Source organism: Panicum virgatum, chromosome 2N (genome assembly GCF_016808335.1).
Source record: "Panicum virgatum strain AP13 chromosome 2N, P.virgatum_v5, whole genome shotgun sequence".
Classification (NCBI taxonomy): Eukaryota; Viridiplantae; Streptophyta; class Magnoliopsida; order Poales; family Poaceae; genus Panicum; species Panicum virgatum.
The window spans coordinates 14,866,958-14,894,529 of NC_053146.1; the positions used below are offsets into that span (position 1 = coordinate 14,866,958).

A 27,572-nucleotide genomic window follows, 5' to 3' on the forward strand; every position below is an offset into this window, starting at 1 on the left:
TCCGCCCGCCTTCGCGCCGAGTCGTCGTCACCGGCTCCCCTCTCTCCTCCGCGCCGGATCGAGATGCATTCGAGGAGACAGGGGATGTATTTTTGCATCCCCTCTCTCCTCCGAAGGGAAAAAGCATCGCGCAATGCATGATCTGTTGGAGGAGCTCGCGAACATGCACAGTAGCCAGCGCGAGGCAAAAATGCTTTTGCCTCGCGCTGTTGGGGTCAGTCTTAGTCGGACATGTAGTATTCCTCTAATGTCCGTCCCTGACATTGGGTTGTTCACATATAGGTCCGATCCCATACTTCTTTTAGTCCCGATTTGCAACCCTTGCTACTACAAAAACTCTTTTAATTTCGGATTTGTAACCTCCTTTAGTCCCGGTTGCTAGGTCACTAGCGCTACAATCTAGGAGTAAAGATCCCAGCTTTGAGTCCCGGTTGCACGGACTAGGGTCACTGACTTAAAAAGAAGATTTTACGATCTGCTGGACTTGAATCCAAGATCTCTTATCTCATGCTTAACTTTCTTACCATCCTACCTAGAACACATGTGATTCTAGTTGGATTTCGTTTTTTAACTAACCCGTGAATGACTGTTTAGTCCTTATTGGTTACTAAAGGGTCATTTTTTAGTCCCGTACCAGCCGGGTATAAAGATCCATCATGCTCCCTAGCCGTTGGATCTGGAATTAATACCTACATTAGTCACAGGTCTAATATCGTCCAGAACAAATATAAAAAATGGAAACCTTGTAGTAGTGTATCAATCTAAAACTTATTTAATTGATGATATCTTTAGATTTTGAATTGAGTTTCTCTAATAAAGCAACTAACAAAGATTTCTATACTTGTAACTACTCTAGTCGCAGTAACTCCACATTTGCTTGGAAGATAGCTATGCTACCATCACAACTGCTGGTGCGAAGCTCATTAGTCACACGGGATTTGACGATCAGTGAATTGCCAACAAGTTTGAAAATCTGAGAAAGATTTTGGTGTCCCATGACTAGAATCATATTATTTTTTAAAGAAAATATATTAACTGCACCCACACCTTGTGTGTCTCCATCCAATAATGTCGAGAGGCTCTATAGTGATAACTCCAAAGAGTTTGAAGAAACACCAAAATCTTTCTCAGATTTTTAGAAGCGAAACTCATTTGCAGGTAGGGGTGGTAATGGGCCATGGCCCTAATACTCTCTTCACAATTCTATTTGACTCTTCATTTTCTTTAGCTCAAAATTGAAATAAGATTAGAGCCCGATCTTTTTAGGGCCGGCCCTTAGATTATCTAGGAAAAAAATAAGACCCTTTACCACCCCTATTTGCAGGTGATTTGTGAGTAGAACATGCGACACATTTTCGTGGATTTTCATCTACTGTGCAAACTGAGCTAACTGAGCATCAGCTAATAAAGTTTCTGATGGTGAACCTTGCTCACTTAAATTTGAGTCCTTGAATCGGCATTTGTATTTTTCCGAATTTATTCCAAAATTTAACTATAGCTATTCTTTCAGCGGGAGGCGACGTGCCTGTCGACAGTGAAGTGTTGATTCCATCAATTTTGAGGATCTGTCGTCTCAATCTCTCAGAGATGCTTATGCAAGTAGAGTTGTGTGCGCGTACGTGGACGATTGCCTCTATAGTACCTGCAAAAAAGAACATTAGCTATTTTTTCAGTGCTAGGCAATGTAACTATTGGCAGTGTGAGATGTGTGCTGATTTCATCAATCTTAAGATCTAGGTGCGCGTACATGAACGATTGCCTCTATACTACCAGCAAAGAAAAAACGTTTGCCTCTCTACCGTATTCGAAAAAATCATTACACTGCTCCGTGAAAAAAAGGAAACGAGGATCCAGCCACCCGTCTCGCGCGCCTGCAAGCCAGGGCCCACCCTTCAGCGCCAGGCGCGCCCGCAGGCCCCGCCCACAGGCCCCACCGCGGCACGGCGCCGAAGACACGTCACCGCCCCGCGCGGCTTGGCTGCGCTGTGGCCGCGGAGACCCGGAGAGGAGAAGGGGTTTAGGCCATAAACCGAGCACCCGACTCGTCTCCCCCGAAACGGCAAAACCCACTCCCCGCTCCGCTTCCTCGCAGACCTCCCTCCCCCCGGCGGAATCCCCCAACCAAACCCTCGCGGCCGGAGCCTCGCAGGTGAGCGCCGGCGCCGGCCTTCCCCCTCCGCTTCCCCTCCCCCCATTTCTCCCCGCTCGCATTGCGTCGGGACGGATTCCGGCTTCGGCTTCGCCCCGTCAGTAACCCCCACTTCGCGGTCGCTTGTCTCCCCCCCCCCCCATTTTAGCTCCTCGGTAGGGAAACCCTAGCTTCCTCGGATGCGATTTTGTTTCCTCTCTCCGAGTCTCTGAGACTTGCTCGCTCCGGGGGATGGATCTCCCGCTGCCTTCGCCGAGCGATCGATCCCAAATTTTTCCCCGCGGAAAAATTAAATGTGAAGGACAAGGTGGCCACGCGGAGTCCCCTTGTTCCGTGAGGATCCTAGCATTTCGTAGTTTTGTTTCGATTTCCCCCCGTCCGTTGCGTCGTTTGAGATAGCGATTTAAGCTTTTGTTTCATCTAGTCCCTTGATTGATGATGCTTGTGTGCTCAGCTATCCCGCCGCTATGTTGTTTGCCATATTGAAATTGTGCATCTTCTCCACGGTTGGTTGCAATGTAGCTGCCCGCGACTGAAGGTTATAGAAGTTATTTAGACTATTGTCGTACTAACTGCCAGGGAAACACCTAACATGCACTTACTTTGTAGCTACCGGTTTGGGTTGGGCTCATCATGCATGTTTTACCTGGAATCAGTCGTTTATCTGATACTCCTGTCATATTCTGCTACCTGTGCATTAAAATTATAAGCATCTGATGGCCTGCTTGAAATGCTGGGAGCCTAGGCACCTCTCTGACAATAATCTCGATTTGCATTGTGATGAATTTGGCATGTTAGTTTCCTCTCATCCTAATTTCTCTTGGAAGTTGACTACTGCACCTGTTTCACTGGTGTGCTTGCGCCTATGATTCCTTTCCTTGTTATAATCTGTAATCGGGACTGTTGTTTGGTAGAATGTTCTTACTTGTGTTTTTACAGTCTGTTGCTGGGTGTCCATATGGGCCTTATGCATGATTGTCCTGCTCTTGTTTGGATAAGAAACAGTTTCTGTAGATAGTGGTACAAGTTTTCAGTTTGGTTCGTATCTTGTACAAGTATTCTAGACTCACTGCATAAAGAGATGCTGTACTTTATTTTGGGTGCTACATGCCTTAGTGAGCTCAATTTCCTTTTCTTTTTCCTAGTAACTGTACTAGTTAACGCGCTACACAGTTTTATTCGCAGAGTTCTCCATTTGCTTAATGTTGTTGAAGTCTGACATTTTTAAGTTGATCATATACCTAAGATATTGAAGGAAATGGATGTTATTGTTGTATCTTCTGTATACTAGAAATTGAAATGCGTGGCTTTGTTGCTCCAAATGTGAACCTTAATTGCCATAGCTAAGTGTCATTACTTCTAGACTTCTAGTTGTTCTAACTATTCTGTCCTCAGGTAGTGTTACTGCCTTTCTTTCATTGCTCTCTTGGCTGTATTGTCATTATATTCAGTGGTTTTTTGGTCAGATAAACATATCCTGGCAATGGGTGCTGCTGGCACTGTCAGCTACCCATATTCATTACATATTGGAGAAAGAGACGACAAAAGTAGCAATACAAAGTTATGTTCAGACTTTACTGCAGCTGAAATACAAGTGAACCATGCCAGTGATGATCTGTCTTTGATTCATGTAAATATGGAAGAGTCATGGTCAAGTGTACAAGCTTTTGTTGCTGAGCATATTACCTCAAAGGATCTTGATATGGATTGGAGCAAGGAGGCTGTTGGGCTGGATGGTTTCAGATACGTGGGCTGCAATGACCTAAGGGATGTTGCACTGAATAGCTTGCACATGTTCTTCAAGACTGCAGTTCAGATGTTATCCTCTGAAGGTTACACTGAGGATGCTGTTCTAAATGCTGTTGTGGACTCTGCACTCTGTTACCAGTTTGATGGGCCTATCAATAAGATCGCAGAGCATGCACGCACATTGCTACAGAGCGGTAGTCATCAGGTTGATTATTCCGTCAGTGAGGATGTTGACACAGTTTTGCACATGTTGGGCTTGTATTTTCTGTGCAATGCATCAAGTTTGCTTAAGAGATGCTGCCCATTTTTTACCTTGGGAGATGCATTGTGGTGCATTCTGCTGTGTGACCTGGATATCTCTATTCCTCGTGCAGCTTTTATTCATATGAGTGGTTATGGGAATGGCCAATCAGAAGGGCATGCTCCTAGACAGTGTAACTTATGTGAAGGTCGCAAGGATGTAAATGAGATATCAGAAGAATGTGGTTGTAGTAGAGCCACAGAATCGCCTGGGCAATTTGATGCACCTCAATCTGAAGCAGCCCAAAGGACGTGGAGCAGTATCCTGGCAAATTATATAGTTTCAGTTCAAAATTCCGCATCGAAAAATCAATATGCTCCTTCTGCTCAAGATGAAAGTTATTCTGTGCCTAGGGATGTGGTTCAGTATAGCAAAAAAGCAAAGAAAGGCAACCGTAACAAGACTAATCCCATGAAATATCAGAAAGACTCTGGCAAGGATCTGGTAGTTTTCAAGAATATCCAACAAGTCAAGGGTATAGGTAAAACATCTTCAAGAATGCTGAAAGAGAGTAAATCATTAATGGCGTTCCTTGGATCTGCGCAGAGCACATCGACAGGCATTTCGGAGGTAGCCAATAAAAAAAGCTTACAACCATCCATGTTAGTTCCACCCCAACCTGTTTCTGGAGCTTCCTATGTCAAAAGAAGAGATTCACCAGCAGTTGTTCCAACTGGATCACTTTCTTCTGCTAGCTGTTACTCCATCCCATCATCTAGTGCAAAGGCAGAATCTAAGCAGGTAATGGGGCCTGATGTTGTACAGTTCTCTCTCCCACAAACTCCTGCAGAGGGCTTTGAATTTTATTTCTCACGTGACGGCATGCAGACTACTTGGGCTCCAAAAGATAGGGAAGAGGAGCTGGCTCTAGAACTAGTGCAGCGTTTGGGTGAGTTAAAGCTGGAGGTGAAAGTTTGGACAGATTGGGCTAATGAGAGGGTGATGCAGTCAACAAATAGGCTGGTAAATGAAAAGGCCATTCTTTTATCTCTTAAAAAGGATAAGACAGATGTTGAAGAGCCTGATGTGTTCAACAGAAAGAAGCTTGAGGAGACACAAAATGCGCTAGACAGCACTTCTGATGAGCTCAATCGTGTTAATTCCCATGTTCAGGAGCTTACAGATAAGATTACACATCATAGGCGTGAGATGAAAGCTGTCCAGCTACAGGGAAAGCAAGCAGATGAGAGATTGGCTAGCCTTTTAAGCAAGGAAAAGGACAGACTGAAGTCCATGGAAACAGAGAAGTTCCTTTTGCAGGAGGAGCTTGCTGCTGAAAGGAGTAAACTATCCAATCTTCTGAAAAGCCTTGAGCAAGCTAGAAGATCTGAAGATGTGTTAAAGGTATTCCAATTTAACCCACCTTATGCCTTCAAATTTGCTGTCATCACATGTGTATTATTTTATTGGCTTTGTTACACACCCCTGGTTTGTAAATATATGATGTTTTGTACGGATACTGTCTCCTGAAACAACTTTCACCACAACTTTTAACATGAAAGTACCACTGGAAATCTAACTTATATTATGAAAATTGGATGTGATAAGTCAAGATTTGAAGTACTTTTTTTTAAAAAATGCTTAACATCAAAGTTAGAGATTTTTTACTGCATTCTTTCTTAATTGCCAGATATTTATGAATGACTGGAGTAGTTTAGTAATAAACCAACTGCATTTTTCACTCAAATGCAGAATCCTATTCTGAGTTCGGTAGGTCAATTGTCTTCTTTAAATACGATCCATGGAATGATTTCTGCATGGCAAATATGTGGCACTTTAGATCAGCATTATATATAGTTTTTTGTTTGGTAAAATCATTTTCTTATTTGTAAAATGAATAAATGACAGGAAACTAGAATGTTGTTCATATATTTTTTGTAGTTGACTAAACTTGTCTCACCAAACTTCATTGAAATGTGTGTACATACAATTTGCATATCAGGATTTATTGAGTTGCATGGGTGTAAATCGTGAGGCTCAATGCAACCATGATGGCCGTGACAACCGTGACGGCCCGCAACCACAGGTCTGGAACTGACCCGCGAACATTGGGTCCCTCAATGCAACTTCCCCCAGTGTAAAACGTTGGCGATACCCGCCTTCGGCCAATCTGCCGAGCTAGTATACAAATCTGGCCACCAGTAGGGAAAGTTTCAGTTTAAAACTGGGTGGTAACTTGAGGCTCCGGCCTTAACCGCGAATTAGAACTGTTGGGGGCATTAGTTCTAGTTCCAAGCTCATGCGCAGCTCCCACACCTGCCTAGGTAGGGAGCTAGTGTAGCGCGCATCCCTGCGGCATCTGGCCGTTGGCCTCGTTCTCCCTCTTCAGCTCCGGCACACGGGAAAACAAGGTGGCAATCGTCAATGCCCATGGTGGTAGCAAGCTGGTTCACTCCCTAGACAACCATGACGGCCCGCAACCACAGGGGACCTGACCTGTGGACACTAGGTCCCTTAATGCACCGATCAGTTCAACCCAAAAGCTTAAGCTGATGGGGAGAGGTAGACAATTCACTTATATTCCAACACTCCCCCTCACATGGAGGCTCCCTCAGGCCTCAGACGTGGAATAGGAGCGAGCAGCAATTATTTTATTTAATTGCGCTAACCAAGATTTGAACTCGAGACCTCTGACTCTGATACCATATTGAGTTGCATGCACCGACCAGTTCAACACAAAAGCTTAAGCTGATGTCTGATAAGGCAAGGTGGGCAATTCACTTATATTCCAACAGGATTTGGCAGGATGTATTGATGTCTATTTAGGATACAACAATTATTTATGTAATATGTTGTTCATTACCATGGTGCTTGAGATGCTAAATTCCTAGGTAGCAATTGTGGTATGTTCCGATTCCTTGGTTGGTTGTATATTGTAACTTTTGTGTGTTACCATGCTAATCCTGCTTTATGATATCAACCTTGAAGGCATTATATCGTTTTCTTATTTTGCGGTTTTGCTGTGGCCATTTCTGCCTGACACATCTTATGAGGAGAATGATAGGTTGATTACGACATACCAGTTAGTGTATACATATCAAAATGACCTGTGAAGATTATGCAAGTGCACGTGTTTTCATGCATCACGGATAACTTGATAGATCATCATAGTAGAAATATGCTCGTTCTTTGGTTGTCTTGAGATGAAAATGCTCAATATGACCTAGGCATCTAGCATTGCTTGACTCATGCATAATCTACAAAAAGTTTATGTTCTTGCCTTGCTTCCCTTAGTTTAGCAAAGATTGTTTATTGACCTTTGGCTGTAAACACTGCAGAGAAGGTGCCAGGAGGGAGAGAAGATGCTAGATGCACTTATGAAGCAGGTTAACTTCGAAAGAACGGAGCTTGTGCGGATCGATACATCAGCAAGAGCAAAGTCTAGCAATCTGTTGCTGAAAGCGCAGAACAATCAGGAGTGGCTGCAGGCCAATATCAGGAATCTCAAACAGCAGGTAGACGAACTGTCTAGCTTCAGCAAGCTTCAGAGGGTCGCAAAGTTCATGGCCCCTCCAGGGTTTGTGATCGACTCTGTACAGCGGGAGCAAGAGTGCGCCATGTGCCTGGAAGAGGAAGTCTCGGTGGTTTTCCTCCCTTGTGGGCATCAGGTGGTTTGTGCAGGCTGCAACCAGCGCCACCGAGACGGGGGCATGACAGAGTGCCTGTCCTGCAGATCTCCCATCGAGCGAAGGATCTGTGCTCGCTTTGCCGATAGTTAAGGAGTGTGTGTACATCTGGTGGGGAAGAATCACAGGAGTTATAGCCTTTTGCCTTTGTTAAAACAGCTGTCGTCTAAAACCAAACTACTGCTAAAGAGCAGAGTAGCTGTGTAGGATGCGGTTGGTTTCTAATTAGTCCTGACCTCAGTTGGTTTGCGGTGGAAATACAGTTGGAAAGATTTATAGTTCTAGGATGCTAGTTTCTAGTGGAACCGGAAATCTGGAATGTTACCTCAACTATTACCATACATACTTGCATGATGGGAAAAAACCAAAACTAGCAAGCTACTAGTGCGGTTTTGCGTAAGTATGGCAATGGAATATCTGAGGAAGCACATTGGTATTTTGTGTTGTGCCTTGTGGTTCGCCGGGTCTGTTTCCACGATGATGTCATGTAATGACTGTTGGTATGAGCTAACTTCACATGGCATTCACATGTTCTCTCGTTTCGGCACGCCATTCGTTCTGGTAAGGTGCTGCGAGATGCCTCGATGGATAAACTTGGAGCTGAGATCTGCTGTCCTAGCAGCGTCGTAAGCTGCTCTCCACAAACGATAAACAAACCCTCTGGCATCACAATACTGAAACAGGATTGATATTCCAATATATGAACTGAACACTAGTACAAAACAATGCACATTCGTGATTCATGCAAGGAACTGGGAACACTAGTAAATCACATTTATAGATACAGGGCTTGTTCACGGTTACATCCTATGCAATCTTTACGCTTGGAAGCAACATATCAGCAGCCTATGATTGCTACATAAGACAATTAGATAGAGCACAAGGGGAGCAGATCAGAGCAAGAGCTCCTTCCCAAACAGCCCAGCGATTGCTCGACCAGGATCTTCCTGTGTCAATAGGGATTCTCCTACCAAAACCTGACAGCATGAGTGAAAACAAATCAATGTCTGTATATATCACCCTATGAAAAAAAATATTTCCTCTAAATAAGATCAAAATATGTGTTCGGTTCGGTACTGATACGTACGATAAATTTATCAAGTCTATGCCTTCTAAGGAAAAATAAATAAAAAATGCTTTGCAAACATATTTGTTGCCTAATAATATAGTGGCAAATGAAGAGCACCGTTTTTTAAATTTAATTAATTACACCTTCTTGGCAAAAGTTAATGACTTAGAATACTTACAGCTGCAACACCAGCATTCTGCACATACGCTACATCATCAGGCGTAAACAATCCGGATTCGCTCACAACCTGAAGAAACATATATTTATAAGCCCATCCTGAGCAATTTCTATTATGGAATCACAACACATGCTCAGTGCTAGTACGAAGGAACTGTCCAATAAATCGACCAAATTAAAAATTCTGGAAGTCAATGCACAAGAAGTGGACAGACTGCTATTGTCTCACTTTCTTATACATTCTCATGTCTAGTACAATGTTGGCAACTCGGCATCATTACGAAGTTAAATGATCTGGTAAAATGATTTACTGGGATAAAACAGTTCTGTCAAATTATGATCATGGTTTTTTTTTGTAAGTTTCAGTTGTCATTAGTGTGTCAGTTTCTAGATTTTGTATATCAAGTACAATATATGCATCACGAACTGACTGGGGAAAATAATCAATTGAAACACAACAATTATATGTATCAAGTTGGGATTGCAAAATGTTTTCTTAATGAAAAAGCCAGGCATACCATTATGTTCTTCTTCTTAATGATGTCACCACGTTTCTTTAACAACATGTTTGTGTTTGCAGTATCGACTTCAAATGTCCCTGCAACATATATATCAAATAAATTTCAGGATAGCTGCACAACATCACAAACAAATTTGGCTCGGCATAATTGATGTAATAACGGATATTATGTACGAACTGATGGAGAAAAGTACGTACCTAGACTGCGATTGTTGATGCCAATAAGTTGAACACCGTCTATCTTCAGTACCCGATCCAACTCCCGCTCTTCATGGACCTAAAATTTGCAAGTTACGTTTAGTAATTCCTTGGAAGAGAAGGTTTTATGTTTAGTAATTAGTACCCAAAATTGCAGTGGTGAATGAAAACTTGCACGAGACAAGGTGAATTACAGTTCATCATACTTTGTTTTACAGTTTTCTAATTATACATATGTTGGCAGAAAAAAATAAAATGTGAATACATGAATGTACTTTGATGAAAAGAATTTACTATAATAACGGCATATGGTTCTACCATCGTATGATTGTGCTATCTGTAATAACGGCATTGAGGAAACCTCGCAACATCTGTTCTTCCAATGCCCGCTAGCTTTAACTTGCTGGAATATGTTGCAAGTAACTCCGGTGGATTCAGATTCATTTTTTGGAAACATAGAAAGCATCAAGGCTAAAATCAGCTCACCCATGTTCATGAGTTTAATCATCTTGTTATGTTGGACCATATGGACAGCAAGAAATGAACTGATATTTCAAGGAATTCAACCGTCATTGGGGCAATGCCGGGCTACTTTCAAAAAAGAACTCGCGTTGCTTATGCATCGACTCAAGGCGAAACACAAACCACAGTTAGAAGAATGGATAAGTTCCTTTGGTTGAGCCTAGTTTTAGTTTTGATTTTTTTTCTTTCTTTCTTTGTTTCCTGAAGTTCGCGTTGTAAAGACTTTTTCCCTTTGTTTTAATATATATATTCAGTAGGAGTCTTGAACTCCTCCTGTTGCTTCAAAAAAAAAAAAGAATTTACTATAGAAATTTTAAAATAACATGTGGCAAACATATGTGTATATAAAAGCCAATAGTCAAGCTAGCTAGACTGCTTAGTATAGTAGCGTAAATTAAGATAAGTTTGCAAGGATACCCCGGAGAGTAAGAACGAAGCTTGTGATGAGTACTAACCTCAACAAGAGCTGTCATTCCAAGACTCCTGCAAACACGAAGCATGTACTTGATGTCAAGGTCCGGTAGCACGGCGGCGATCAGGAGTACCGCATCGGCGCCTTTGGACCGCGCATAGTAGATCTGCCAGATGTCGATGATGAAGTCTTTGCAGAGTAGAGGGCACTGCATTTTTCGCACAACCACCATTAAAAAAAGACAGAGTCAAGACTCAAGAGACACGGAAGGAAATTCATCTCTCTTGACTTTTTTGAAAAAAATCTCTCTTGACAATATAGTATGTACAAGCATGTTCTGTATGCAGGGCTTAACTATGGTGACTTACATTCACACCGGAGTTGCGTATGGTCTCCAGATTCTCGAAGCTCCCCTGGAGGAACACGAACAAGATCGGACATGTCAGAGAGTTTCATCATAGTCATAGCTGGAAGAACAAGGAAGAAGCAAATCTGATAAGCAGCCGTCGCGAATGGCAGACCATGAAGTGCTTCTCGTCAGTGAGGATGCTCAAGCAGGCGGCGCCATTCTTCTCGTATGCCTGGGCAATCTCGACCTGTCAAGAATCGGCAGTACATCTTCAGAGTTGTGAAGGTGCAGTGCAGGATGGGCAATGTTGATCTTGTTCAGTTCAGCTATAGTTACCGGGTTGAAGTTGTCTCTGAGCAGGCCTCTGGTTGGCGACGCCTTCTTGACCTCGGCGATGAGCGCGGGGACGCCGGCTTTGCGGGCGCGCGCGCCGCGCAGCGCGGCGGCGAAGTCCCTGGGCGGCGGCGCGCGCTGCGCGGAGTCGGCCACCCTGTGGAGCGGCGCGGCGGCCTTCCGCTGGGACACCTCGACCTCCTTGTCCCAGACGATCTGCTCGAGGACGCTGCGCGGGACGGCCCTGTCGGCGCCGACGCCCTCGGAGGGGTGCGTGGGGCGGCAGCGGCGGCGGACGCGGATGCCCTGCGCGGCGGCGATGGCGTTCACGGACTTGCCGCTCTCCCACTGGACCACCTCCGCCGAGTTGAACATCTCGGCGCCCAGGCCCAGCTCCAGCGTGCACGGCGGCGCCATCGAGACCTGCCCCCCACCACCACCATGGTCCCATGAATCTCATCAAATGAAAATGCTGTCTGCGTTGACACTTAACAGTAAAAAAAAAGCTTTTGTTTAGCCGGGCATGCACCTCGGTGGTGGCGTTGCAGCGGACGGCGCGCGCGCCGCGCGCCGCCGGCCACGACGACGAGGAGCGCGGGGAGCAGACAGCGGCCGCCCTGGCGACGGCCGCGGCGAGGGCGGAGGCCTCCATCGGCGGCGTGCGGTCGAGGGGGCAGTGGCACGAGGAGCGAGGCCGGAGCCCGGAGGTGGTGGGAAGCAGCAAGAGTAGTGATGCTCGGCGCCTCCCCGCCCCCGTAGAGGGCGCCGCTTTTATAGGCGGCCAGGCCGGGTCCCCGCCGCGCCCTCCAGCGATGACGACGGAGCCGGAGCAACTTGTCAGTTGGTCGCGAACTCGCGATATGACATCCTCCCCGGCCCGAGCGCATCGACGCCCGGGCCCACGGCGTCCTCCTCAAACCGTCCGATTCCGATCCGATCTGATACGACGACTGCGGCGGCCGTCGCATCCATACCGGCTCGCGAGCGTGAAGCATAATGTACTTGGAGCCGGATTAAGGGTAAGTACGTTGTTGTTCTAGTTTAATTGGCGGTTTCGTGCATTGTCACGTCATTCTAAGATGATGTAACAAGTAATATATGCAATGAGCTATCTTATAAGCTGTCTCATAGTAAATATATAATTTTTAATAGAATATTGTAAGTTGCAATGCAACAACTCCCAGTATATACGTTCGGATCACCTGCTCGCTTCCATCGCTAGCTCAACGCCCCAAAATTAACAATTCATTTTAGTACACCAATTGTATTTTTTTGTTGGAGTGGTGGAGTTATATATATTATCGTCCGGCTGTCACACCGGTAACGTTAGACGGGCAGGCAACCACCTCGGTTTGCCCTTTTTTTACTATCATTAACCCCTCGGTAATCAATTAGATCCGTAGGTTGTTACGGATAGAGTTGATATAAATATCGGATATGTATAGTTGTTTGTTATTAAATTCGTAGAGATCTATGTGACTGCGTCATGAACGAAGAGCTGGTCCAACTCACATACGGGATAGACTAGGCTCACTTATCAATGACATAAGATGAACTAAATTAAAATTTAAGAGAAAATCTTACTTGTTTTAGAAATAAATATAGATAGAAAGTTATGGCCATATGTTGCTATGGATAGAGTAGAGGGAGGAGAGGTTAGGATTTTGATTCATTTAATACTTGTCTCAGCAACCGGGCTCATATAGAGTTTTTATTGGACTCAGTCTATTAATCGAGGTGGACCTTTATAAGGTGTTTGCCTCCGAAAATAGGGCTATTAACTGAGGCGTGTATTTTAATGGTGACCGCCTCGGTTAATGGATTTGTGAGACGATTTTCTTTAACCCTATCGGTTAATGCCTGCCATTAACTAAAGCGGTTGAAATTTATGCCCGTCTCGAAGGTGTTTAGAAAAGATTACGGTAAATTATTTTTTTAGTAGTGAGCAGTATTTGTATAGGAGGGGGTGGAGGAAGTAATTTTCTAGGTTATTACCTACATGACATGATATGTACAGAAGCTACACGTAGTGTTTCGTGCTACGATACCCTCGGTATCCCAGCTCATAGCTCGATCATGTCATCATGTGCGCTGATGGAGTGATCATGCGCCGCGACACAGCTCCTTCAATCACGGGGTGGATCTTTGGGTAATGAATGGAACCCATGCCACTTGCGCGCATGCTCCACGCGCCGCGGACAGATTGATCCCTCTGGCAGCCACATGCCCCACATGGAGGAGAGGTTTATTAGGGAAAACGATTAAGGCTAATAACCCACAATTAACACATTTTGGCCTAGCTAGTATAGTTATTGCGCGCACGTACATACCCTCAGTATCCCTGCTCACTCAGGATGGCAACGGAGCGGGGTGGGGCCGGGGGAACGATCCCCGCCCATGACCCAATCCCCAATTCACCATTCCCGTCTCGACCCCGAAAGCACTATCGGGCGAAATTGCCCCCTGCCCCTGTTCCCGGGGATCCCCAATCCCCGATGGAGCCCCGCGGGGAGGACGCACGGCTGGACGGCGAGGGCGGGCGGGCGAGCTCCAAATGCGGCGACGGCGGATGGCGACCTCAGGGAGGAATACGAGGAGCAGCAGCGCCGGCGGATGGGGAGGTCGGGATGGGAGGAACCGCGGAAGACGAGGAGCTACGGCGGCGGCGGATGCTGACCTCAGGAGGAAGATGAGGAGTGGCGATGGCGGATGGGGGTGGAGGAAGACGAGGAGCGACGGCGGCGGCGGGTGGGGAGGTCGGGACGGGGAGGAAGATGAGGAGCTATGGCAACGGCGGATGGCGACCTCGTGAGGAAGATAAGGACCGGCGGCGGAGGCGACCGCAGATGAGGGGCAGAGGAAGACGAGAAGCGACGACGGCGACAAATGGGGAGGCGGCGGCGGATGGGGGAGGCCATGCTCGGGAGGAGAGGGAGAGACCGATAGGAAGGGAGTGAATGGGCCAGATCATTAGGGTTTCACATAGTTTAATGGGCTAGATTGTTGGGCCATGGGCTGATTCATTGATTTTTTCAAATTTTCGGGTCCCCATGGACCTTCGCGGGTCGAAATCAAGCCCCGAACCCGCCCCGGCTCCATTTCGGGGCCCCGCCCCGTTCTCCCCGCGGGGGGAAATCCTCCCCGCCCCGCTGCTAACGGGGCGGGTCCCCGCGGGGATCCGCCTTCACGGGGATTTTTGCCACCCTGACTGCTCACAGCACGATCGTGCCATCATGTGCGCTTATCATGCCACTGCTCCTTGATCACGAATCGGGGTGGATGTCTTAGCTAGTAGATTAGTGAATGAAATCAAATCCATGGTACCGCGCGCATGCTCCACGCGCCGCGGTTCAATAGTATTCATTGAATACCTATTATTTTTTTTCAAAAAAATCAAATATATATAATCATATACATGTATATGTATTACAAGTGAGGAAATAACATCCAACCTACCTATCTTCTCTAAATGGGCCGAACAGTCTAAAATCGTCCTACTGGCCGGCCTTTTCCTCTCCACCACAACCTACAACTTTAAATTATGAATAGTTTATGTTATTAGTACTTAATTATATGCTACTGATATATACTTTGAGCTGTCAAAAAAACTTTTTTGACACTACTTAAAATTTTAAATACTCATCATCCAAATCCTCGATCCGCGGCGGACGGATTGATCTCTCTGGCTGCCACGTGGTCTCACATGGATGGGTGGTTTAAGGAGAGATTAAGATTTGTTTTGACAAAATGAGCAAGATTAAGACTAACGTAACCCCTCTTTGGCCTGGCTCCGTAGCGCAGCGCGCGCGTACCTTTGGCCCAGGCTAGCTCTTCGGCCAGCCACCGCCCACCAGCCCAGCAGGATTCGCGGACAATGCGCGCACGTGGGTACACGTGATCTTTTTTTTTTTTGTTTTAAGTTGGGTGCACGTGATTCTTCTTCTTCGTTCTTCTTCTCCTGCTGCTTGCTTCAAAAAGGAGAACAAATGAATTAAACTTTTCTAACATGGTCGGAGCCGGAATCCTTGTTTATGATAGGAGTGGAGCTAGGAATTAAACTTAAGGTGGGCCGGACCAAATCAAGTTAAACTAATAGATAAAGTTACGATATTGGCATCCGTTTACTTTTTTTACTAGTCAAGAGCAAGGGCAATAAGAGAAGTTTTAAGCTTTTTCAATATCATCTAGAGATACTATTTAGAGACATATACTTTAATAATCTGTCTCTTAGACTGTTTTCTGTGGGTATATGAGCATTAAATTTTTATATATAAAAAAATGAAAGTTCACGAGACGCGTGCGCAAGAGACGAGTTTGGCTGTAAAATCGACTCTTGTGTTTTGTTTCTTGTGTTGGAGGCGTCTTTTGTATAAGAGCCCGTTGTACTTTCTCATTTTATTTCTCTCTCATCCACGTAAAATGAATGCTGACATGAACAAGTTAATAAATTCTTATTGTACATGCTTTTAAGATGCGGGATTCGGAGGGGCATCCTATCTATATTCTGGAAGATGCATAGCTATCCATCGCACAGCCCACGTACGGCCCATGTCTACGATGCGCCCGCAGCAAACAGCATGCAGCATGTAATCACCATCTAAAAAATAAAAGCAGCATGCAACCACCACGAAGTGCACATGGATACACACAACACATGTCATAGGTGAGCTTTCTTTTTTCTTTTGATCTGACATACTAAATTGTTTCCTCTGCTAAAGAATATACTTCAAGATGATACATCCAAAAGTGCCAAACTAGTCAACATTTTAAACTACTTCAATCAACATTTTAAAAACTCAGCACAACAATTCTAATAAACTGATTCAACATTTATGAGGACATGTTGAATCAGCACATATAAAATTATTGAACATATATATTCAAATTGTTGAAACGATACATTAAGAATGTTGATTTTTTAAACAATAAAAATATATTCATATTGTATTTTATTTTGTTGCATAAATTGTAAGTAACACCATGGTCCAAATAGAATCATGAAAACATTTATGGTTTAAAAGAAAATTGAAAGCAAAGTGTACTTTCCAAAAGAAATGTATAGAACTTCTCTTTCCACCTTAGCCAGCTGTGCTTGGACAGCTGTCCAGCTCCCCCACGGCAAGTTGTGCCTGTGCATACAATTCCTCCCACCAGGTTTTATTGTGTCAATTTATTTTAGTCCGCACGAATCTCAAACAGTGGAATATATCTAATGAAATTTCTTCCGGAGGATGTATACATTTTCCGGGATTCGGACGCGAGGCTCCGCTGCCTGCAGGCTATTGCTCGCGGACTTGCGGGCTGGCGGCCTTTTGCTGGATAGGTAGCGTGGGCCCAATTGCTGACAGGACATATATCCTCTAACGTGAGTCCTTCCTCACAGAAGGTTTCATCCTTGCTGACATATGGGGGTTAGCGATTGACCATGTCGATGTGGTAATTGTTCATAGATCTATCTCATCTCGATGCATTTCTGACATTATCGTGCAAAATAAGTGCAAAATTTTTATCGATCCACGTCACACTAGCTGAGATTAATGGCAGTAGCATTGCACGAACTCTCATTTTGCGATGGAAATTGAGAATAACATTTATCGACATATTACTAATGAAACAATAGCAGTCACAATTGCTGCCCTATGTACCTTTTTTTCAGCGATTGTACTGTACTCAGAGGCGGATCCAACACGGGTCTAGGGGGGCGGAGCCCCATTCCCACAAATAATGAAGTCCTCCTCTATTTTTTTGAGAATAAGAGCATCTCCAAGAGCTCTTCTATAATCTTAGCTAAATTTAAAGTTTTACAAGCTTTGTAAAAAAATAGAAGACTTTCTATAGTGTAGATAAACCAACAGATTATTTAAAATTGCACTCTTCATAAATTTACTGTGTTGTGGACCCCACATGTCATACTCATTTTCTTATCTTCTTCACCACCTCCTCTCCTCCTCTCCCCTCGCTCCCGATGGGCCTCGCCTGCGCGGCGGCCGGCACTGCGAGAGTGCCCAAGCTGTGCGCTGCCTCCTCCATGCAGGGGCGGCACTCAACGGCGGCCCGGGACGGCGAGGCCGATGCTCGACGGCGGCCGGGGATGGCGGCGGCGGCGCTCAGGGGCGGCTCGGGATGGCGGTGGTAAGGGCAGCAATCGATGGCGGCGACCTGGGACAAGCGGGGGCGGTGCTCGCCGGCGGTCCTGGACGGCAGGGGTGGTGCTCCGAGGCGGCCCGGGATGGCGGCGGTAGGGCGGCTCTCGACAGCGGCTCTGAACGATGAGGGCGGGGGCTGCGCTCGTCGGCGGCCTGGGACGGCGGCGGCGGCGCTCGGGGGCGGCCCGGGATGGCGGTGGCAGGTGCCGCAATCGACGGCGGCGACCTGGGACAAGGCGTGGGCGGCGCTCGCCGGCAGCCCAGGACGGCGTGGGTGGTGCTCCGCGGCTGCAGGTGTGTGGGGTTGGGTGGGGGTGGGGAGCAGGCCACGGAAGGATGCAGAGCAGAACAAGTCTTCTTTTTTTACCCAGGGGAGGGGAAGAAATAGAAAGCAGGATAGCTAGCCAAGCAAAATACAAAGTTTGTTGGATTTGAGTTTTGATGGAATTTTTTTTTAGCTAACTCAATAAGTATACAAGAACTCTTGGAGATGCTATAAAGGAGGAGTAAGATGGGGAGGAAGATGAAAAAAGAGGGAGAGGAAGAAGAAATCGGCCACTCCTTTAATCATTCCTAACCGTCATGCATTAGCCTGCACATGGTTGTTGTATGATTTGTTTTAGTGCAGGAAGTTGTGCGTTATGGTGCTGCTTGTTTTAAATGGAGGTGCTCTTTTGTTGGTCATGAAATATGCTGGTTGTTTAGTTGAGCATGTACTCGGTCGTTTAAACAAAGCAGGTAGCTTTATGTTTTGAAGGTGTTCACGTCAAATTTCTTGCATGTTTTATTGATTTACGTTGATGTTATTATCTCCAAAATTCAGAGTACTACCCCTCAAAAAAAAAACTCCGAGTATTGTGACTTTTTAGTTGGGCCTCCTTTGTGGTGGGCTTAGTGTGTTATCACGTAGGCTAATTTTATTCTTCGTCCAGTGCATCCATGTTTCCCTTGAACGCCGGCCATAATAGATTACTATAAACTTTGGGCTAACATGCATTAGATCTTGTGTTGGTTACTTGATTCTTGTAATAAATCTATTACAGTACCTGTCGTTTTTTTTTGCCACCAGCCAGTGATTCTCATGGATGCGCGTTTAGGGGTAGCTGGTAATGCAAGAAGACGCAAGAATTTATACTAGTTCGGGCGGCTCGGGAGTGCAATACCTTACGTCCAGTTCGTGCTGCTCATATATCTTACACTTGTTTATAGTAGGGGATACAAATGGGCGAGAAAGGGACGAGCGTCCCAAGTCTTTAGGATGGATAAGAGGAGAGTGTCATCGCTAAAGGGTGTTCCGGTTGATCTATCCGCTCTCGTCTGGTTGGGGCAGTCGCCGGCGGGAGCTGCTTGAAGCTCCTGCCTACCTCTCCCAGCCGCGAGAGTGTGCGTGTGTGATCCCTTGAGACGAGGCGATATGGTGTCTAATCTCTCCGGAGTCTGATCCCGTGCGCAAGAGTCTGTCCTCCCCTCTTTATATGACAGAGTGAAGGACAAAGTAAAATAGAGAGAACACATCCTCCACCGCTCTGGTCGTCGTGGCGGCCCTATCATCGCTGCCCTCCTCCTCCGCAGCCGGGTCTGTCTCGCCGTACGGTCTGCGGAGTGGGACACGTGGCGGTGTGTTTGTCCAGGCGTAGCACACCCGCGCCCTATGGCCTACGTTGTTGTAGGCCACGACGGGAGGGGGCATTCCACGGCACACTGTGTCAGCCCACACCGTGTCAGCGTGCGCTCAGTGGCCTATCCACCCACGCCGTTGTTAGTCACGCGCGACACGGGTCGTGGTGGGCCCTTTCCCTAGGACATGCGCGTCTTCCTCATCTGGCCGGTTGCTTGACGAGATGGGACCTCTTCCCTAGATCTGGCGAGGCGGAGGTTCCTCCCCTAAGTCGGGCGAGGTGGAGTCCCCTCCTTTGGCTGGGTGGGGCGGAAATCTCCCGTGTAGATTAGATCGGCCGGTTTCGCCGCGACTGCCAGTTAGCCTAACCGGACGGCTTAACTGCTAATCCCTTATCCCCAGGTATCTGATATATTTATACCCGACAGTGCCACATCGAATATTTGGTACCAAATAGAAAGACTAAATATAAACTAATTATACAACTAAAACATAAAAGCTTGTTCACGAGATGAATCTATTAAATATAATTAATTCATAATTAGTATATATCTAATGTAACATGATATGAGCTAATTATGGACTAACTAGAATTAATAGTTTCGTCTCGTGAATGAGATGTTATGGATTTATTTTATCATTAGTCTATATTTAATATTTTTAATTAGCATCAAGCATCCTAGTTAGCATTGCACCCTTTTCATTTTCATGCATCACTGAAGTAAAGATGCAAAATCAGTTTCTCAACATGTGAGTTGCTGCCTTTAATTTTGATTTGTATTATTTAAACTGATATTTGAGGTAGGATTCTCATAAAAAATGCATCTAATTGGTGCTAAGGTTGTAATCCAACTTATTTAAATTTTTTTTGCATATCCAACAGCTAATTTATGATCCACTTAAGAATTTCGTTTGAGAAAACAATATTTTCAATTAAATAAATTTTTTTCTAAAAGCTGATCCGGACAATTAATGCGAATCTAATCGTAAAAGATGACATACGAATAATCAGGTCTAGGTGTTTTTTAATAAAAAATCGAATGGAGCAACTGATACTTGCTGGGCGGGGCAGCCGGGGTACAGGATCACGAAATAGACGGCTGAGATTCACCAACGCGTGCCTCGGTTCCCCTCTAAAACCCTAGAAACCAACCATCCCGTCCCCCTTCCCGCCGTCCTCGCCTTCCCCGCCCACCGCCGCCATGGGCCGCAAGCTTCCCGCCGAGCAAGCGGAACCCAGGAGCAGCAAAAAGGAGAAGAAGAACAAGAAGGACAAGAAGCGGAAGCTCGCGGCCGAGGCGGCGGCGACGGAGGAGGCGGTCGCGAAGAGCAGCAAGAAGAAGCGGGCGGAGGATGGGCCCGGCGGCGGCGGAGCAGGGGAGGCGGAGAACGGAGCCGAGAAGGCCGTGGCGGTGACCGGGAAGGGCTCCGAGGACCCCAAGTACGCGGCCCGGCGTTCGTTCTCCGCCGCCGAGCTGCCGTCCCAGGTGCTCGACTGCTGCAAAGAGTTCGCGCGGCCGTCGCCCATCCAGGCGCACTCCTGGCCGTTCCTCCTCGACGGCCGCGACCTCATCGGCATCGCTGCCACCGGATCCGGTACAGCGAAATTTGTTTGATTTCTGCTTTCCGTTTGGTTATTGCTTTGCCCCGTCGGTGTACGGATTCCTGATAATCTCGTTGCTTTGCGTCATCGGGGTAATGCCAGGGAAGACAATTGCCTTCGGTGTGCCGGCGCTGATGCACATCAGGAAGAAGGTAGGAGGGAAAACGGGGAAGAAGGCCGTGCCGCGGTGCCTCGTGCTGTCGCCGACGAGGGAGCTCGCTCAGCAGGTAAGCCCGTGAGTGTGGTCCACAACTTTGCTTTTTAATTATATATACTCAAACAAGGCATGCAAAGTTTAGGTAAATGCTGGTTGATTGCTGTGGCGTTAAATAATTTACTTTGGGTTCAGTTGACACACGTACTTTTGCTTCGTTATATTCAAGCTGCTAATTTATCGAATGATGAGTCTATGGGGCTTTCCTTGTTTTGCATTTTTTTTCTGTAATAATCATTTTTTTTTACATTCGTGCCCAGTTGTTTTTTTTTGAGCTTCTGCTGCTCATTGAAGTTTGTACATGAATTTAATGGACATGGTGCCTTTTTTTCAATTTCTCCAAAAAAACTTCAATTGTACATAGTAGGGAAAAACTCTCATATGATCAGCATAATAATCCTTTTACCATTGTCTACAAATGTGTGCCATATCCTGTTTAGTTAGTGGGATAGTAGAAAAGCTTTCAATTGTAATTTGTAAGCTTGGTGGGGTCTGAAGAAAACAATATGTCTGAATACAATCATGCAAGGATGATTTACACATTTCTGTATTGTGCCAGATTGCAGATGTACTTAGTGAGGCTGGTACACCTTGTGGGATAAATTCAGTTTGCCTTTATGGTGGAACTTCAAAGGGACCCCAAATAGCTGCCCTTAAATCCGGAGTGGTAAGATAACACTAATTTCAGTTTTTGAATATATTGAGTACATTCAGGAACTTGTGATGTTGTTATCCAATTAGTACTGACACATTGCCCCCCCCCCCCCCCCCCCCCCAACACACACACACTGTTTCCACTTACTGAAAAATTACAAATATTTTTTAAATTTTATAGGACATGCAACTTTACCTTGGTCTTTCAGTATTCCACAGCATGGTTCTTAAGGCTTTAAGGTGTCCTGTTGCACATCGGCAACGCCTTAACACTACTTTTCCACAGCTACTTTTATGTAAAAATACATTGCTGCCTAACCCATTATTCATTTTCTTGGTTTTTTTTTTGCTTTCAGGATATAGTCATAGGAACTCCTGGTCGTATGAAAGACCTTATTGAAATGGGTGTTTGTAACCTTAATGAAGTTTCGTTTGTGGTAAGTCAGTTGTGCTTTTCACTGTGCTGTTCTTGTTGTCTGACAGTCTGAGTTTATGGTTGGCATACTATATACGTTCTCTTCAGTCACAAATATGGGGGTGTTTTGGACATCAACAGGCTCACCCAGTTGCAACTTCAATCACTTTTCCTTTGTTCTTTTGTATTTGATATCATAAAACTTTGTGGGTTGGCTGTATGAAGCTGTATCACTAGTTTTCTAGTTAAAAGTAGTTCCATAGGATTTTTTGTTTACAACTAGGTATCAATGCTAAATTAATGAAAAGAATAGTGAAAGTGACATCTGGAAACCAGAGGCTATGGAAATTGGGAAGCAGAAAACTGAAAAATATTATGAGTACTTTCTGAGACAGATCTGTAAGTCATGTCTAATCTAAATATATTCATAAATAGATATCCTCAGTGGTGCTGTTAAATATATTAGAATGGTAATTGAATTGACTTTTACATAGGTATTACATTCCTTTCAGCTAACTGTGTAGCCTGGTACACACTGTCATTTGGTGCTTCATAAATCTCTAAGGAAATCACCCAACATAATTCACATAAACAGAAAAAAAATAGTTGAATATGGCATTTCCCACAGCTACTTCGTCCCCAATCTTCCATACCTTGTCGGTCCTCACTCAGGTATCTAATGAACATGTGATTAGATCTAAGAAGAACTGGCGATCAAGATAAAAAAAATAGTAGTGAAATGGATTAGCATATTTCGGGCATCAGTCACCTCAAATGTTTCTTGGAACTACTGCTGTGCTCACACTTTCATGGTTGTGCTCACACTTTCATGGTTGTGCTTTAATGATTAATTATTGTGCTCTATTCTGTTGCTTTTGGCCTTGTATGGTGTAATAGATGTCCTTTTAACACAGGCTTCTTTTTTTTTTTGCATAGGTTCTAGATGAAGCAGATAGAATGCTGGATTTGGGTTTCGAACCTGAAGTCAGGGCAATTTTGAGCCAAACATCTTCTGGTTTGTATCTATTACTTTATCTTCCTATACACATGCATGTCAGTTTGTTGCTGTTGCTGCTGCTGTTGTGTGTGTGTGTGTGTGTGTGTGTGTGTGTGTGTGGACTTAATACGTACATCTGGGCTAGATGGCAGGATCTGCGATCCTTCTATGTGGTACTAATGCACTACCATGGTACTACTAGTCTCTATGTTCTGATATGGATGCGAAATATTTCAGATTCTGAACAGTTCTGCTAATAAGTTGATAGCAGGATATTAGGTCAGAATAGAATAAGCAACAATAAAGCGCTCAAATCAAAATATGAAATAAACTGCAAAAGAAATTCAGATTGGGATTCTTTCTGGATTGTAAAGTTGACAAGTCCAAGTGTCGCAGTTTTTCCTTTTCTGACAGTGTGCTTACTACAAATTAGAAATTTTATTGATGATGATATGTAATGCAACCTGAGCAACCTGGACTTTGTGGCATGCCACATAGTGTTGTTATCCTTTTTCGGCTGCATCCTTGACCTCAAGCCTTCTGTTTTCTGTGTGATGCATAATGATGCTATTTCTCATGCAGTACGCCAGATGGTTATGTTCAGTGCAACTTGGCCTCTTGCTGTCCACAAGTTAGCCCAAGAGTTTATGGATCCAAACCCAATAAAGGTTATGTTTTTTTTGTTTGTTTTTACTTTCAAAGTACCTGATCACTTGGGTTTGACAGTCTGTTCAACATTTCACTGCAGGTTGTTATTGGATCAGAAGATCTTGCAGCTAACCATGATGTGATGCAAATTGTTGAAGTATTGGATGATAGATCAAGAGATTCAAGATTACTCGCCTTGCTTGACAAATACCATAAAGCACAAAGGTATATATTAGTCAGGTTTTACTTGCTGCTGTATTTGTCATTTCCTTAAGCCCTGATTCCACTGGCACACTGGGAGATAAGCATCGGGCATGTTAATAGATTGATGCTCAAACAAACATATATGAACTTGACCATATCATTGGATGCAATTTGGTTACTAAAGGAGAAATTTGTGGTCCGCTTGAAATGCTTGAAACATCAGAGTTGCTTGAAATGCTTTGGTTACAAATGGAGAAATTTTGTCCATGGATTTTTTTTCGACTCGAACAAAACTAAAAAAAAAGTTGCTGAAAGTATTAAAAGAGGGATAAAACATCTTTAGAGATGTGTAAGTTATGAACCCCCCCCCCCCCCCCCCAGCTTTTTGGGACAAGCTTAAATAAAAATCCAGTTTTCTTACTCTACCAGTCTTAGCATTATTAGTCATTTATTACTGTCCCCTCAAAAAGTGAAAAACATTCTTTTTTGCACATGGACAGTTTTAGTGATGATCTTCTTTTGTCCTTGACTCCTTGGTATTTAAAACTCATATAAGGAAGTTTATTTGTTCTTAATGCAACAGCAACAGGGTTTTGGTTTTTGTGCTGTACAAGAAAGAAGCTGCACGAGTGGAAACAATGCTTCAGAGAAGGTAGCAGATTCATTTTCCATCTTTCAATTTAATCTCTCACAATATCTCCATATTTTTAATTATATTATATGTTCTTCTAAAGGGGATGGAAGGCTGTTTCAGTCCATGGAGACAAGGCTCAGCATGATAGAACAAAAGCTTTATCTTTATTTAAAGAAGGAAAATGCCCTTTAATGGTTAGCTTTTTTCAATCACTTTCATATAATTGATTCAGGCCTGAGAATCCAATTGTAGATAGGTATGGGCTATTGGGCTTTGCTTTTTATAAATGGTTTGGGTTGTTTAATTTATGATGATTCAGACCTTCATATCCAGGGCTTTTCTTGTTTCACCAGCTTTGCTATGCAAGGTTGGGCAATGCTAGTGGAGAGCCATACTAAGTAGGAGTACTTGAAAGTACTAATGAGATTCATGACTTCATGTTGCATTGTAAATTTTTAGAAAGTTTAGAGCAGCTAAAGAGCTCCTTCTGGATATCAACAGGTTATGCTACTCCTGGATTCTCATCTTTATTGTTTAGATATAATTTGTAATGTGTTCTGATCAGTGGTTGAAAACATCCAAGAATATAGGTGTCTATCAAATTTATTATTAGTGTACTTATTGGAAAATTAGAATCTGGTATATCAACAAGTGCTGGCACCTATTTCAGTTATGATGTTGCTCATATGGTAAGGCCACTGTATTTTTTTTACGAGGTGAACCTCAGTTATTGAAAACATTTTGCAACAGTATAAATTCTTCAAAATATGCGTGGCTGACTGGATCCAGTGTAATATTTGTGGTTTTATCTTGCATGCGAACATCTCTTATTTGTTTTACTGTTTCAGCAACAAATATTATGGTTTGTTCCATCTGTGTGCTCATTATTTTGTAATACATGCAGATTGCTACAGATGTTGCTTCACGTGGACTTGATATTCCTGATGTTGAAGTTGTCATTAATTATAGTTATCCTTTGACAACTGAGGATTACGTCCACAGGATAGGAAGGACTGGTCGTGCGGGCAAGAAAGGTGTTGCTCATACCTTTTTCACCCAAGAGAACAAGGTACACGATCATATCCTTGTTGCACATGTGCACTTGACGATGTCAGTTTTTGAGGTTATGTTAATTTAATGGCATCTACAGGGTCTTGCTGGTGAACTTGTGAATGTTTTGCGTGAGGCTGATCAGATTGTTCCTGAAGCCCTTAAGAAATTTGGCACACATGTCAAGAAAAAGGTTTGTATTTGGCTCAAATTTTTTTATTTTTATTTATTTTTTATTCATAGTCCATATCTGATTGTTTAGGTTTTGGTATGGATATCTAGCAAAGTCAGTAAGAGTACAGAAAGGAATGCATTTGCAAATACATATTCTTACAAAGTTGATTGGTATTTAATCACCTTGATTATGTGTGTCCTGTCTAGAGCTTTTGTGTTGTTGCAAATACTATAAATGCCTGGAAATTGGGTGTTTCAGTTCACTAAGTATGCATTTTTTTTCCATCTCGAAAATGCAGTTGAATTTTATCTTCATTTTTATTTCACGTCACTGAACATTGCCTCAATCTTAAATTTTCCCTAGATTTGTTTACTTATGCGTTTGAATTTCATAGGATTTGTAGCATCTGTCCATTTGCGTAGAGCTTGATGTCTCCTGCCATTTTAAGAAGCAGAATAGTCCATTTGCATCCCTATGAAAATGCCAATTACTGGATAAAGCTATTTGCCATGACAGAAAACTAGATCAGTTGTGCACTCCGCATCAAAACATGTAGGATCTGGATTCATGAAACATTTCAAGATTTGACCATCAGAATATCAAGCTGCATAAATTAATGGAAATAATTAGTGTACTCAACCCATCATGCAAAATCCGTAACTATTTTTTGTCTGAAATGACATGACATGACTAGTTGGTTCTGTCAGATATCTTCATTCAAGCGGATAACTGTCTCTAGATTGCTAGAGGCAGCAGACATAGAAATTACGGTCCTGTTACCATTTCATGGGAGCCAAGGTCTAGTCCATGTGGACAGCAATCAGCAGCGGACTGATGCTACCCCTGCAGAATCTGACCACAGTATAACAAAGGCAATTGCGACTGCAGGGGCATGCACAAACAAAGATTTTATATGTAGCAAACATATGTTTTTTTTCCTTTGCTTCCATAGTTTGTGGACCTGGAAATGCACAAGAGGTGGCAATGTGGGTGGCAAATGAATTCAGAGGGCTCGGGAGTCAGGAGCTGAGTGATTGACCTTTTTTTTAATTTGAGCTGCCTAGCCCAAAGGGATATAGTTCTGGTGATGGTTTTCAAAACTATATGCTTTCTTATATCCAAACAATTTCCAGTCAGTCAAAATAAAGTTTTATTTCTGAAACTGTAGTATTGACTTAAACCTCAAATAATTTGTATCGATTTTTAAATGTAGAGAATGTTATTCAGTTCTTTGAATGTATTGAAGGCTCAGTTAACTACATGTGAACCGAATGAACATTTAAGTAGTTTGCATGAGAATGATTTCGATAAATGATGTTATCCTCTGCCATTCTTTTGCAGGAATCTAAAATATATGGCTCCCACTTCAAGGAAATCACAGCAGATGCTCCTAAATCCACGAAGATCACATTCGGTGATTCTGACGAGGACTAAACTAAGAACGGTTGATATTTTCTGATTTTCTCATCCCTGCTTATGGAAACTGGATATATCTCGGTTGACGATGCTATTGATATCATCGGATCAGGCATCCAGAAGCTGATTGCAGTGGATGTAATACGTGGCGGAAGGCAGCTCCAAAATATAGCTCTCATAGTATCATCCATGTTTTAGGTAGTTTATTATGAGCAGTATTCTGCTTATGTATTTTTTTTACCATCCGCATTATAATTGGTTGTATGCACCACAACTCTTTTCTTGGAGAGTAGTTAAATCTGATTATGATAATGATTGAATAGTAAAAATGTATTTCTTTTCTTGCTGTAGAAAAAGTGAATACGGTTTTCCAGTCTGGGTTGGCTTGCCAAT

At 43.9% G+C, this 27,572-nt stretch overlaps 3 protein-coding genes across 4 annotated transcripts; 2 read left to right on the forward strand and 1 right to left on the reverse strand.

The window, feature by feature from the left end:
* Nucleotides 1-2,019: 2,019 nt before the first annotated feature.
* Nucleotides 2,020-8,264, forward strand: LOC120658093 (putative E3 ubiquitin-protein ligase RF4). The gene is made up of 3 exons (XM_039936300.1): nucleotides 2,020-2,149; nucleotides 3,616-5,543; nucleotides 7,478-8,264. The coding sequence occupies exons 2-3, from the start codon at nucleotides 3,633-3,635 to the stop codon at nucleotides 7,916-7,918; spliced, it is 2,352 nt and encodes a 783-aa protein (XP_039792234.1). The 5' UTR covers nucleotides 2,020-2,149; nucleotides 3,616-3,632; the 3' UTR covers nucleotides 7,919-8,264.
* A 225-nt stretch (nucleotides 8,265-8,489) lies between these two features.
* Nucleotides 8,490-12,217, reverse strand: LOC120658094 (indole-3-glycerol phosphate synthase-like). Its single transcript, XM_039936301.1, has 9 exons — nucleotides 11,935-12,217; nucleotides 11,409-11,828; nucleotides 11,245-11,319; nucleotides 11,092-11,136; nucleotides 10,767-10,931; nucleotides 9,790-9,868; nucleotides 9,590-9,669; nucleotides 9,073-9,141; nucleotides 8,490-8,802 (listed from the first exon to the last, which is right to left on the reverse strand). Exons 1-9 carry the CDS (start codon nucleotides 12,055-12,057, stop codon nucleotides 8,719-8,721), a joined length of 1,140 nt encoding a protein of 379 aa, XP_039792235.1. The 5' UTR covers nucleotides 12,058-12,217; the 3' UTR covers nucleotides 8,490-8,718.
* Nucleotides 12,218-20,253: 8,036 nt separating this feature from the next.
* LOC120658095 (DEAD-box ATP-dependent RNA helicase 5-like) lies at nucleotides 20,254-27,555 on the forward strand. Of its 2 annotated transcripts, XM_039936302.1 has the most exons (12): nucleotides 20,254-20,765; nucleotides 20,875-20,999; nucleotides 21,546-21,653; nucleotides 21,997-22,077; nucleotides 22,992-23,070; nucleotides 23,635-23,720; nucleotides 23,801-23,925; nucleotides 24,488-24,556; nucleotides 24,639-24,732; nucleotides 25,443-25,607; nucleotides 25,689-25,781; nucleotides 27,105-27,555. In XM_039936302.1, exons 1-12 carry the CDS (start codon nucleotides 20,372-20,374, stop codon nucleotides 27,195-27,197), a joined length of 1,512 nt encoding a protein of 503 aa, XP_039792236.1. In that variant the 5' UTR covers nucleotides 20,254-20,371; the 3' UTR covers nucleotides 27,198-27,555. The 2 variants fall into 2 exon arrangements, with proteins under 2 accessions (XP_039792236.1, XP_039792237.1); XM_039936303.1 differs by lacking the exons at nucleotides 25,443-25,607; nucleotides 25,689-25,781 and having other exon boundaries at nucleotides 20,310-20,765; nucleotides 27,105-27,552.
* The last annotated feature ends 17 nt before the right edge of the window (nucleotides 27,556-27,572 follow it).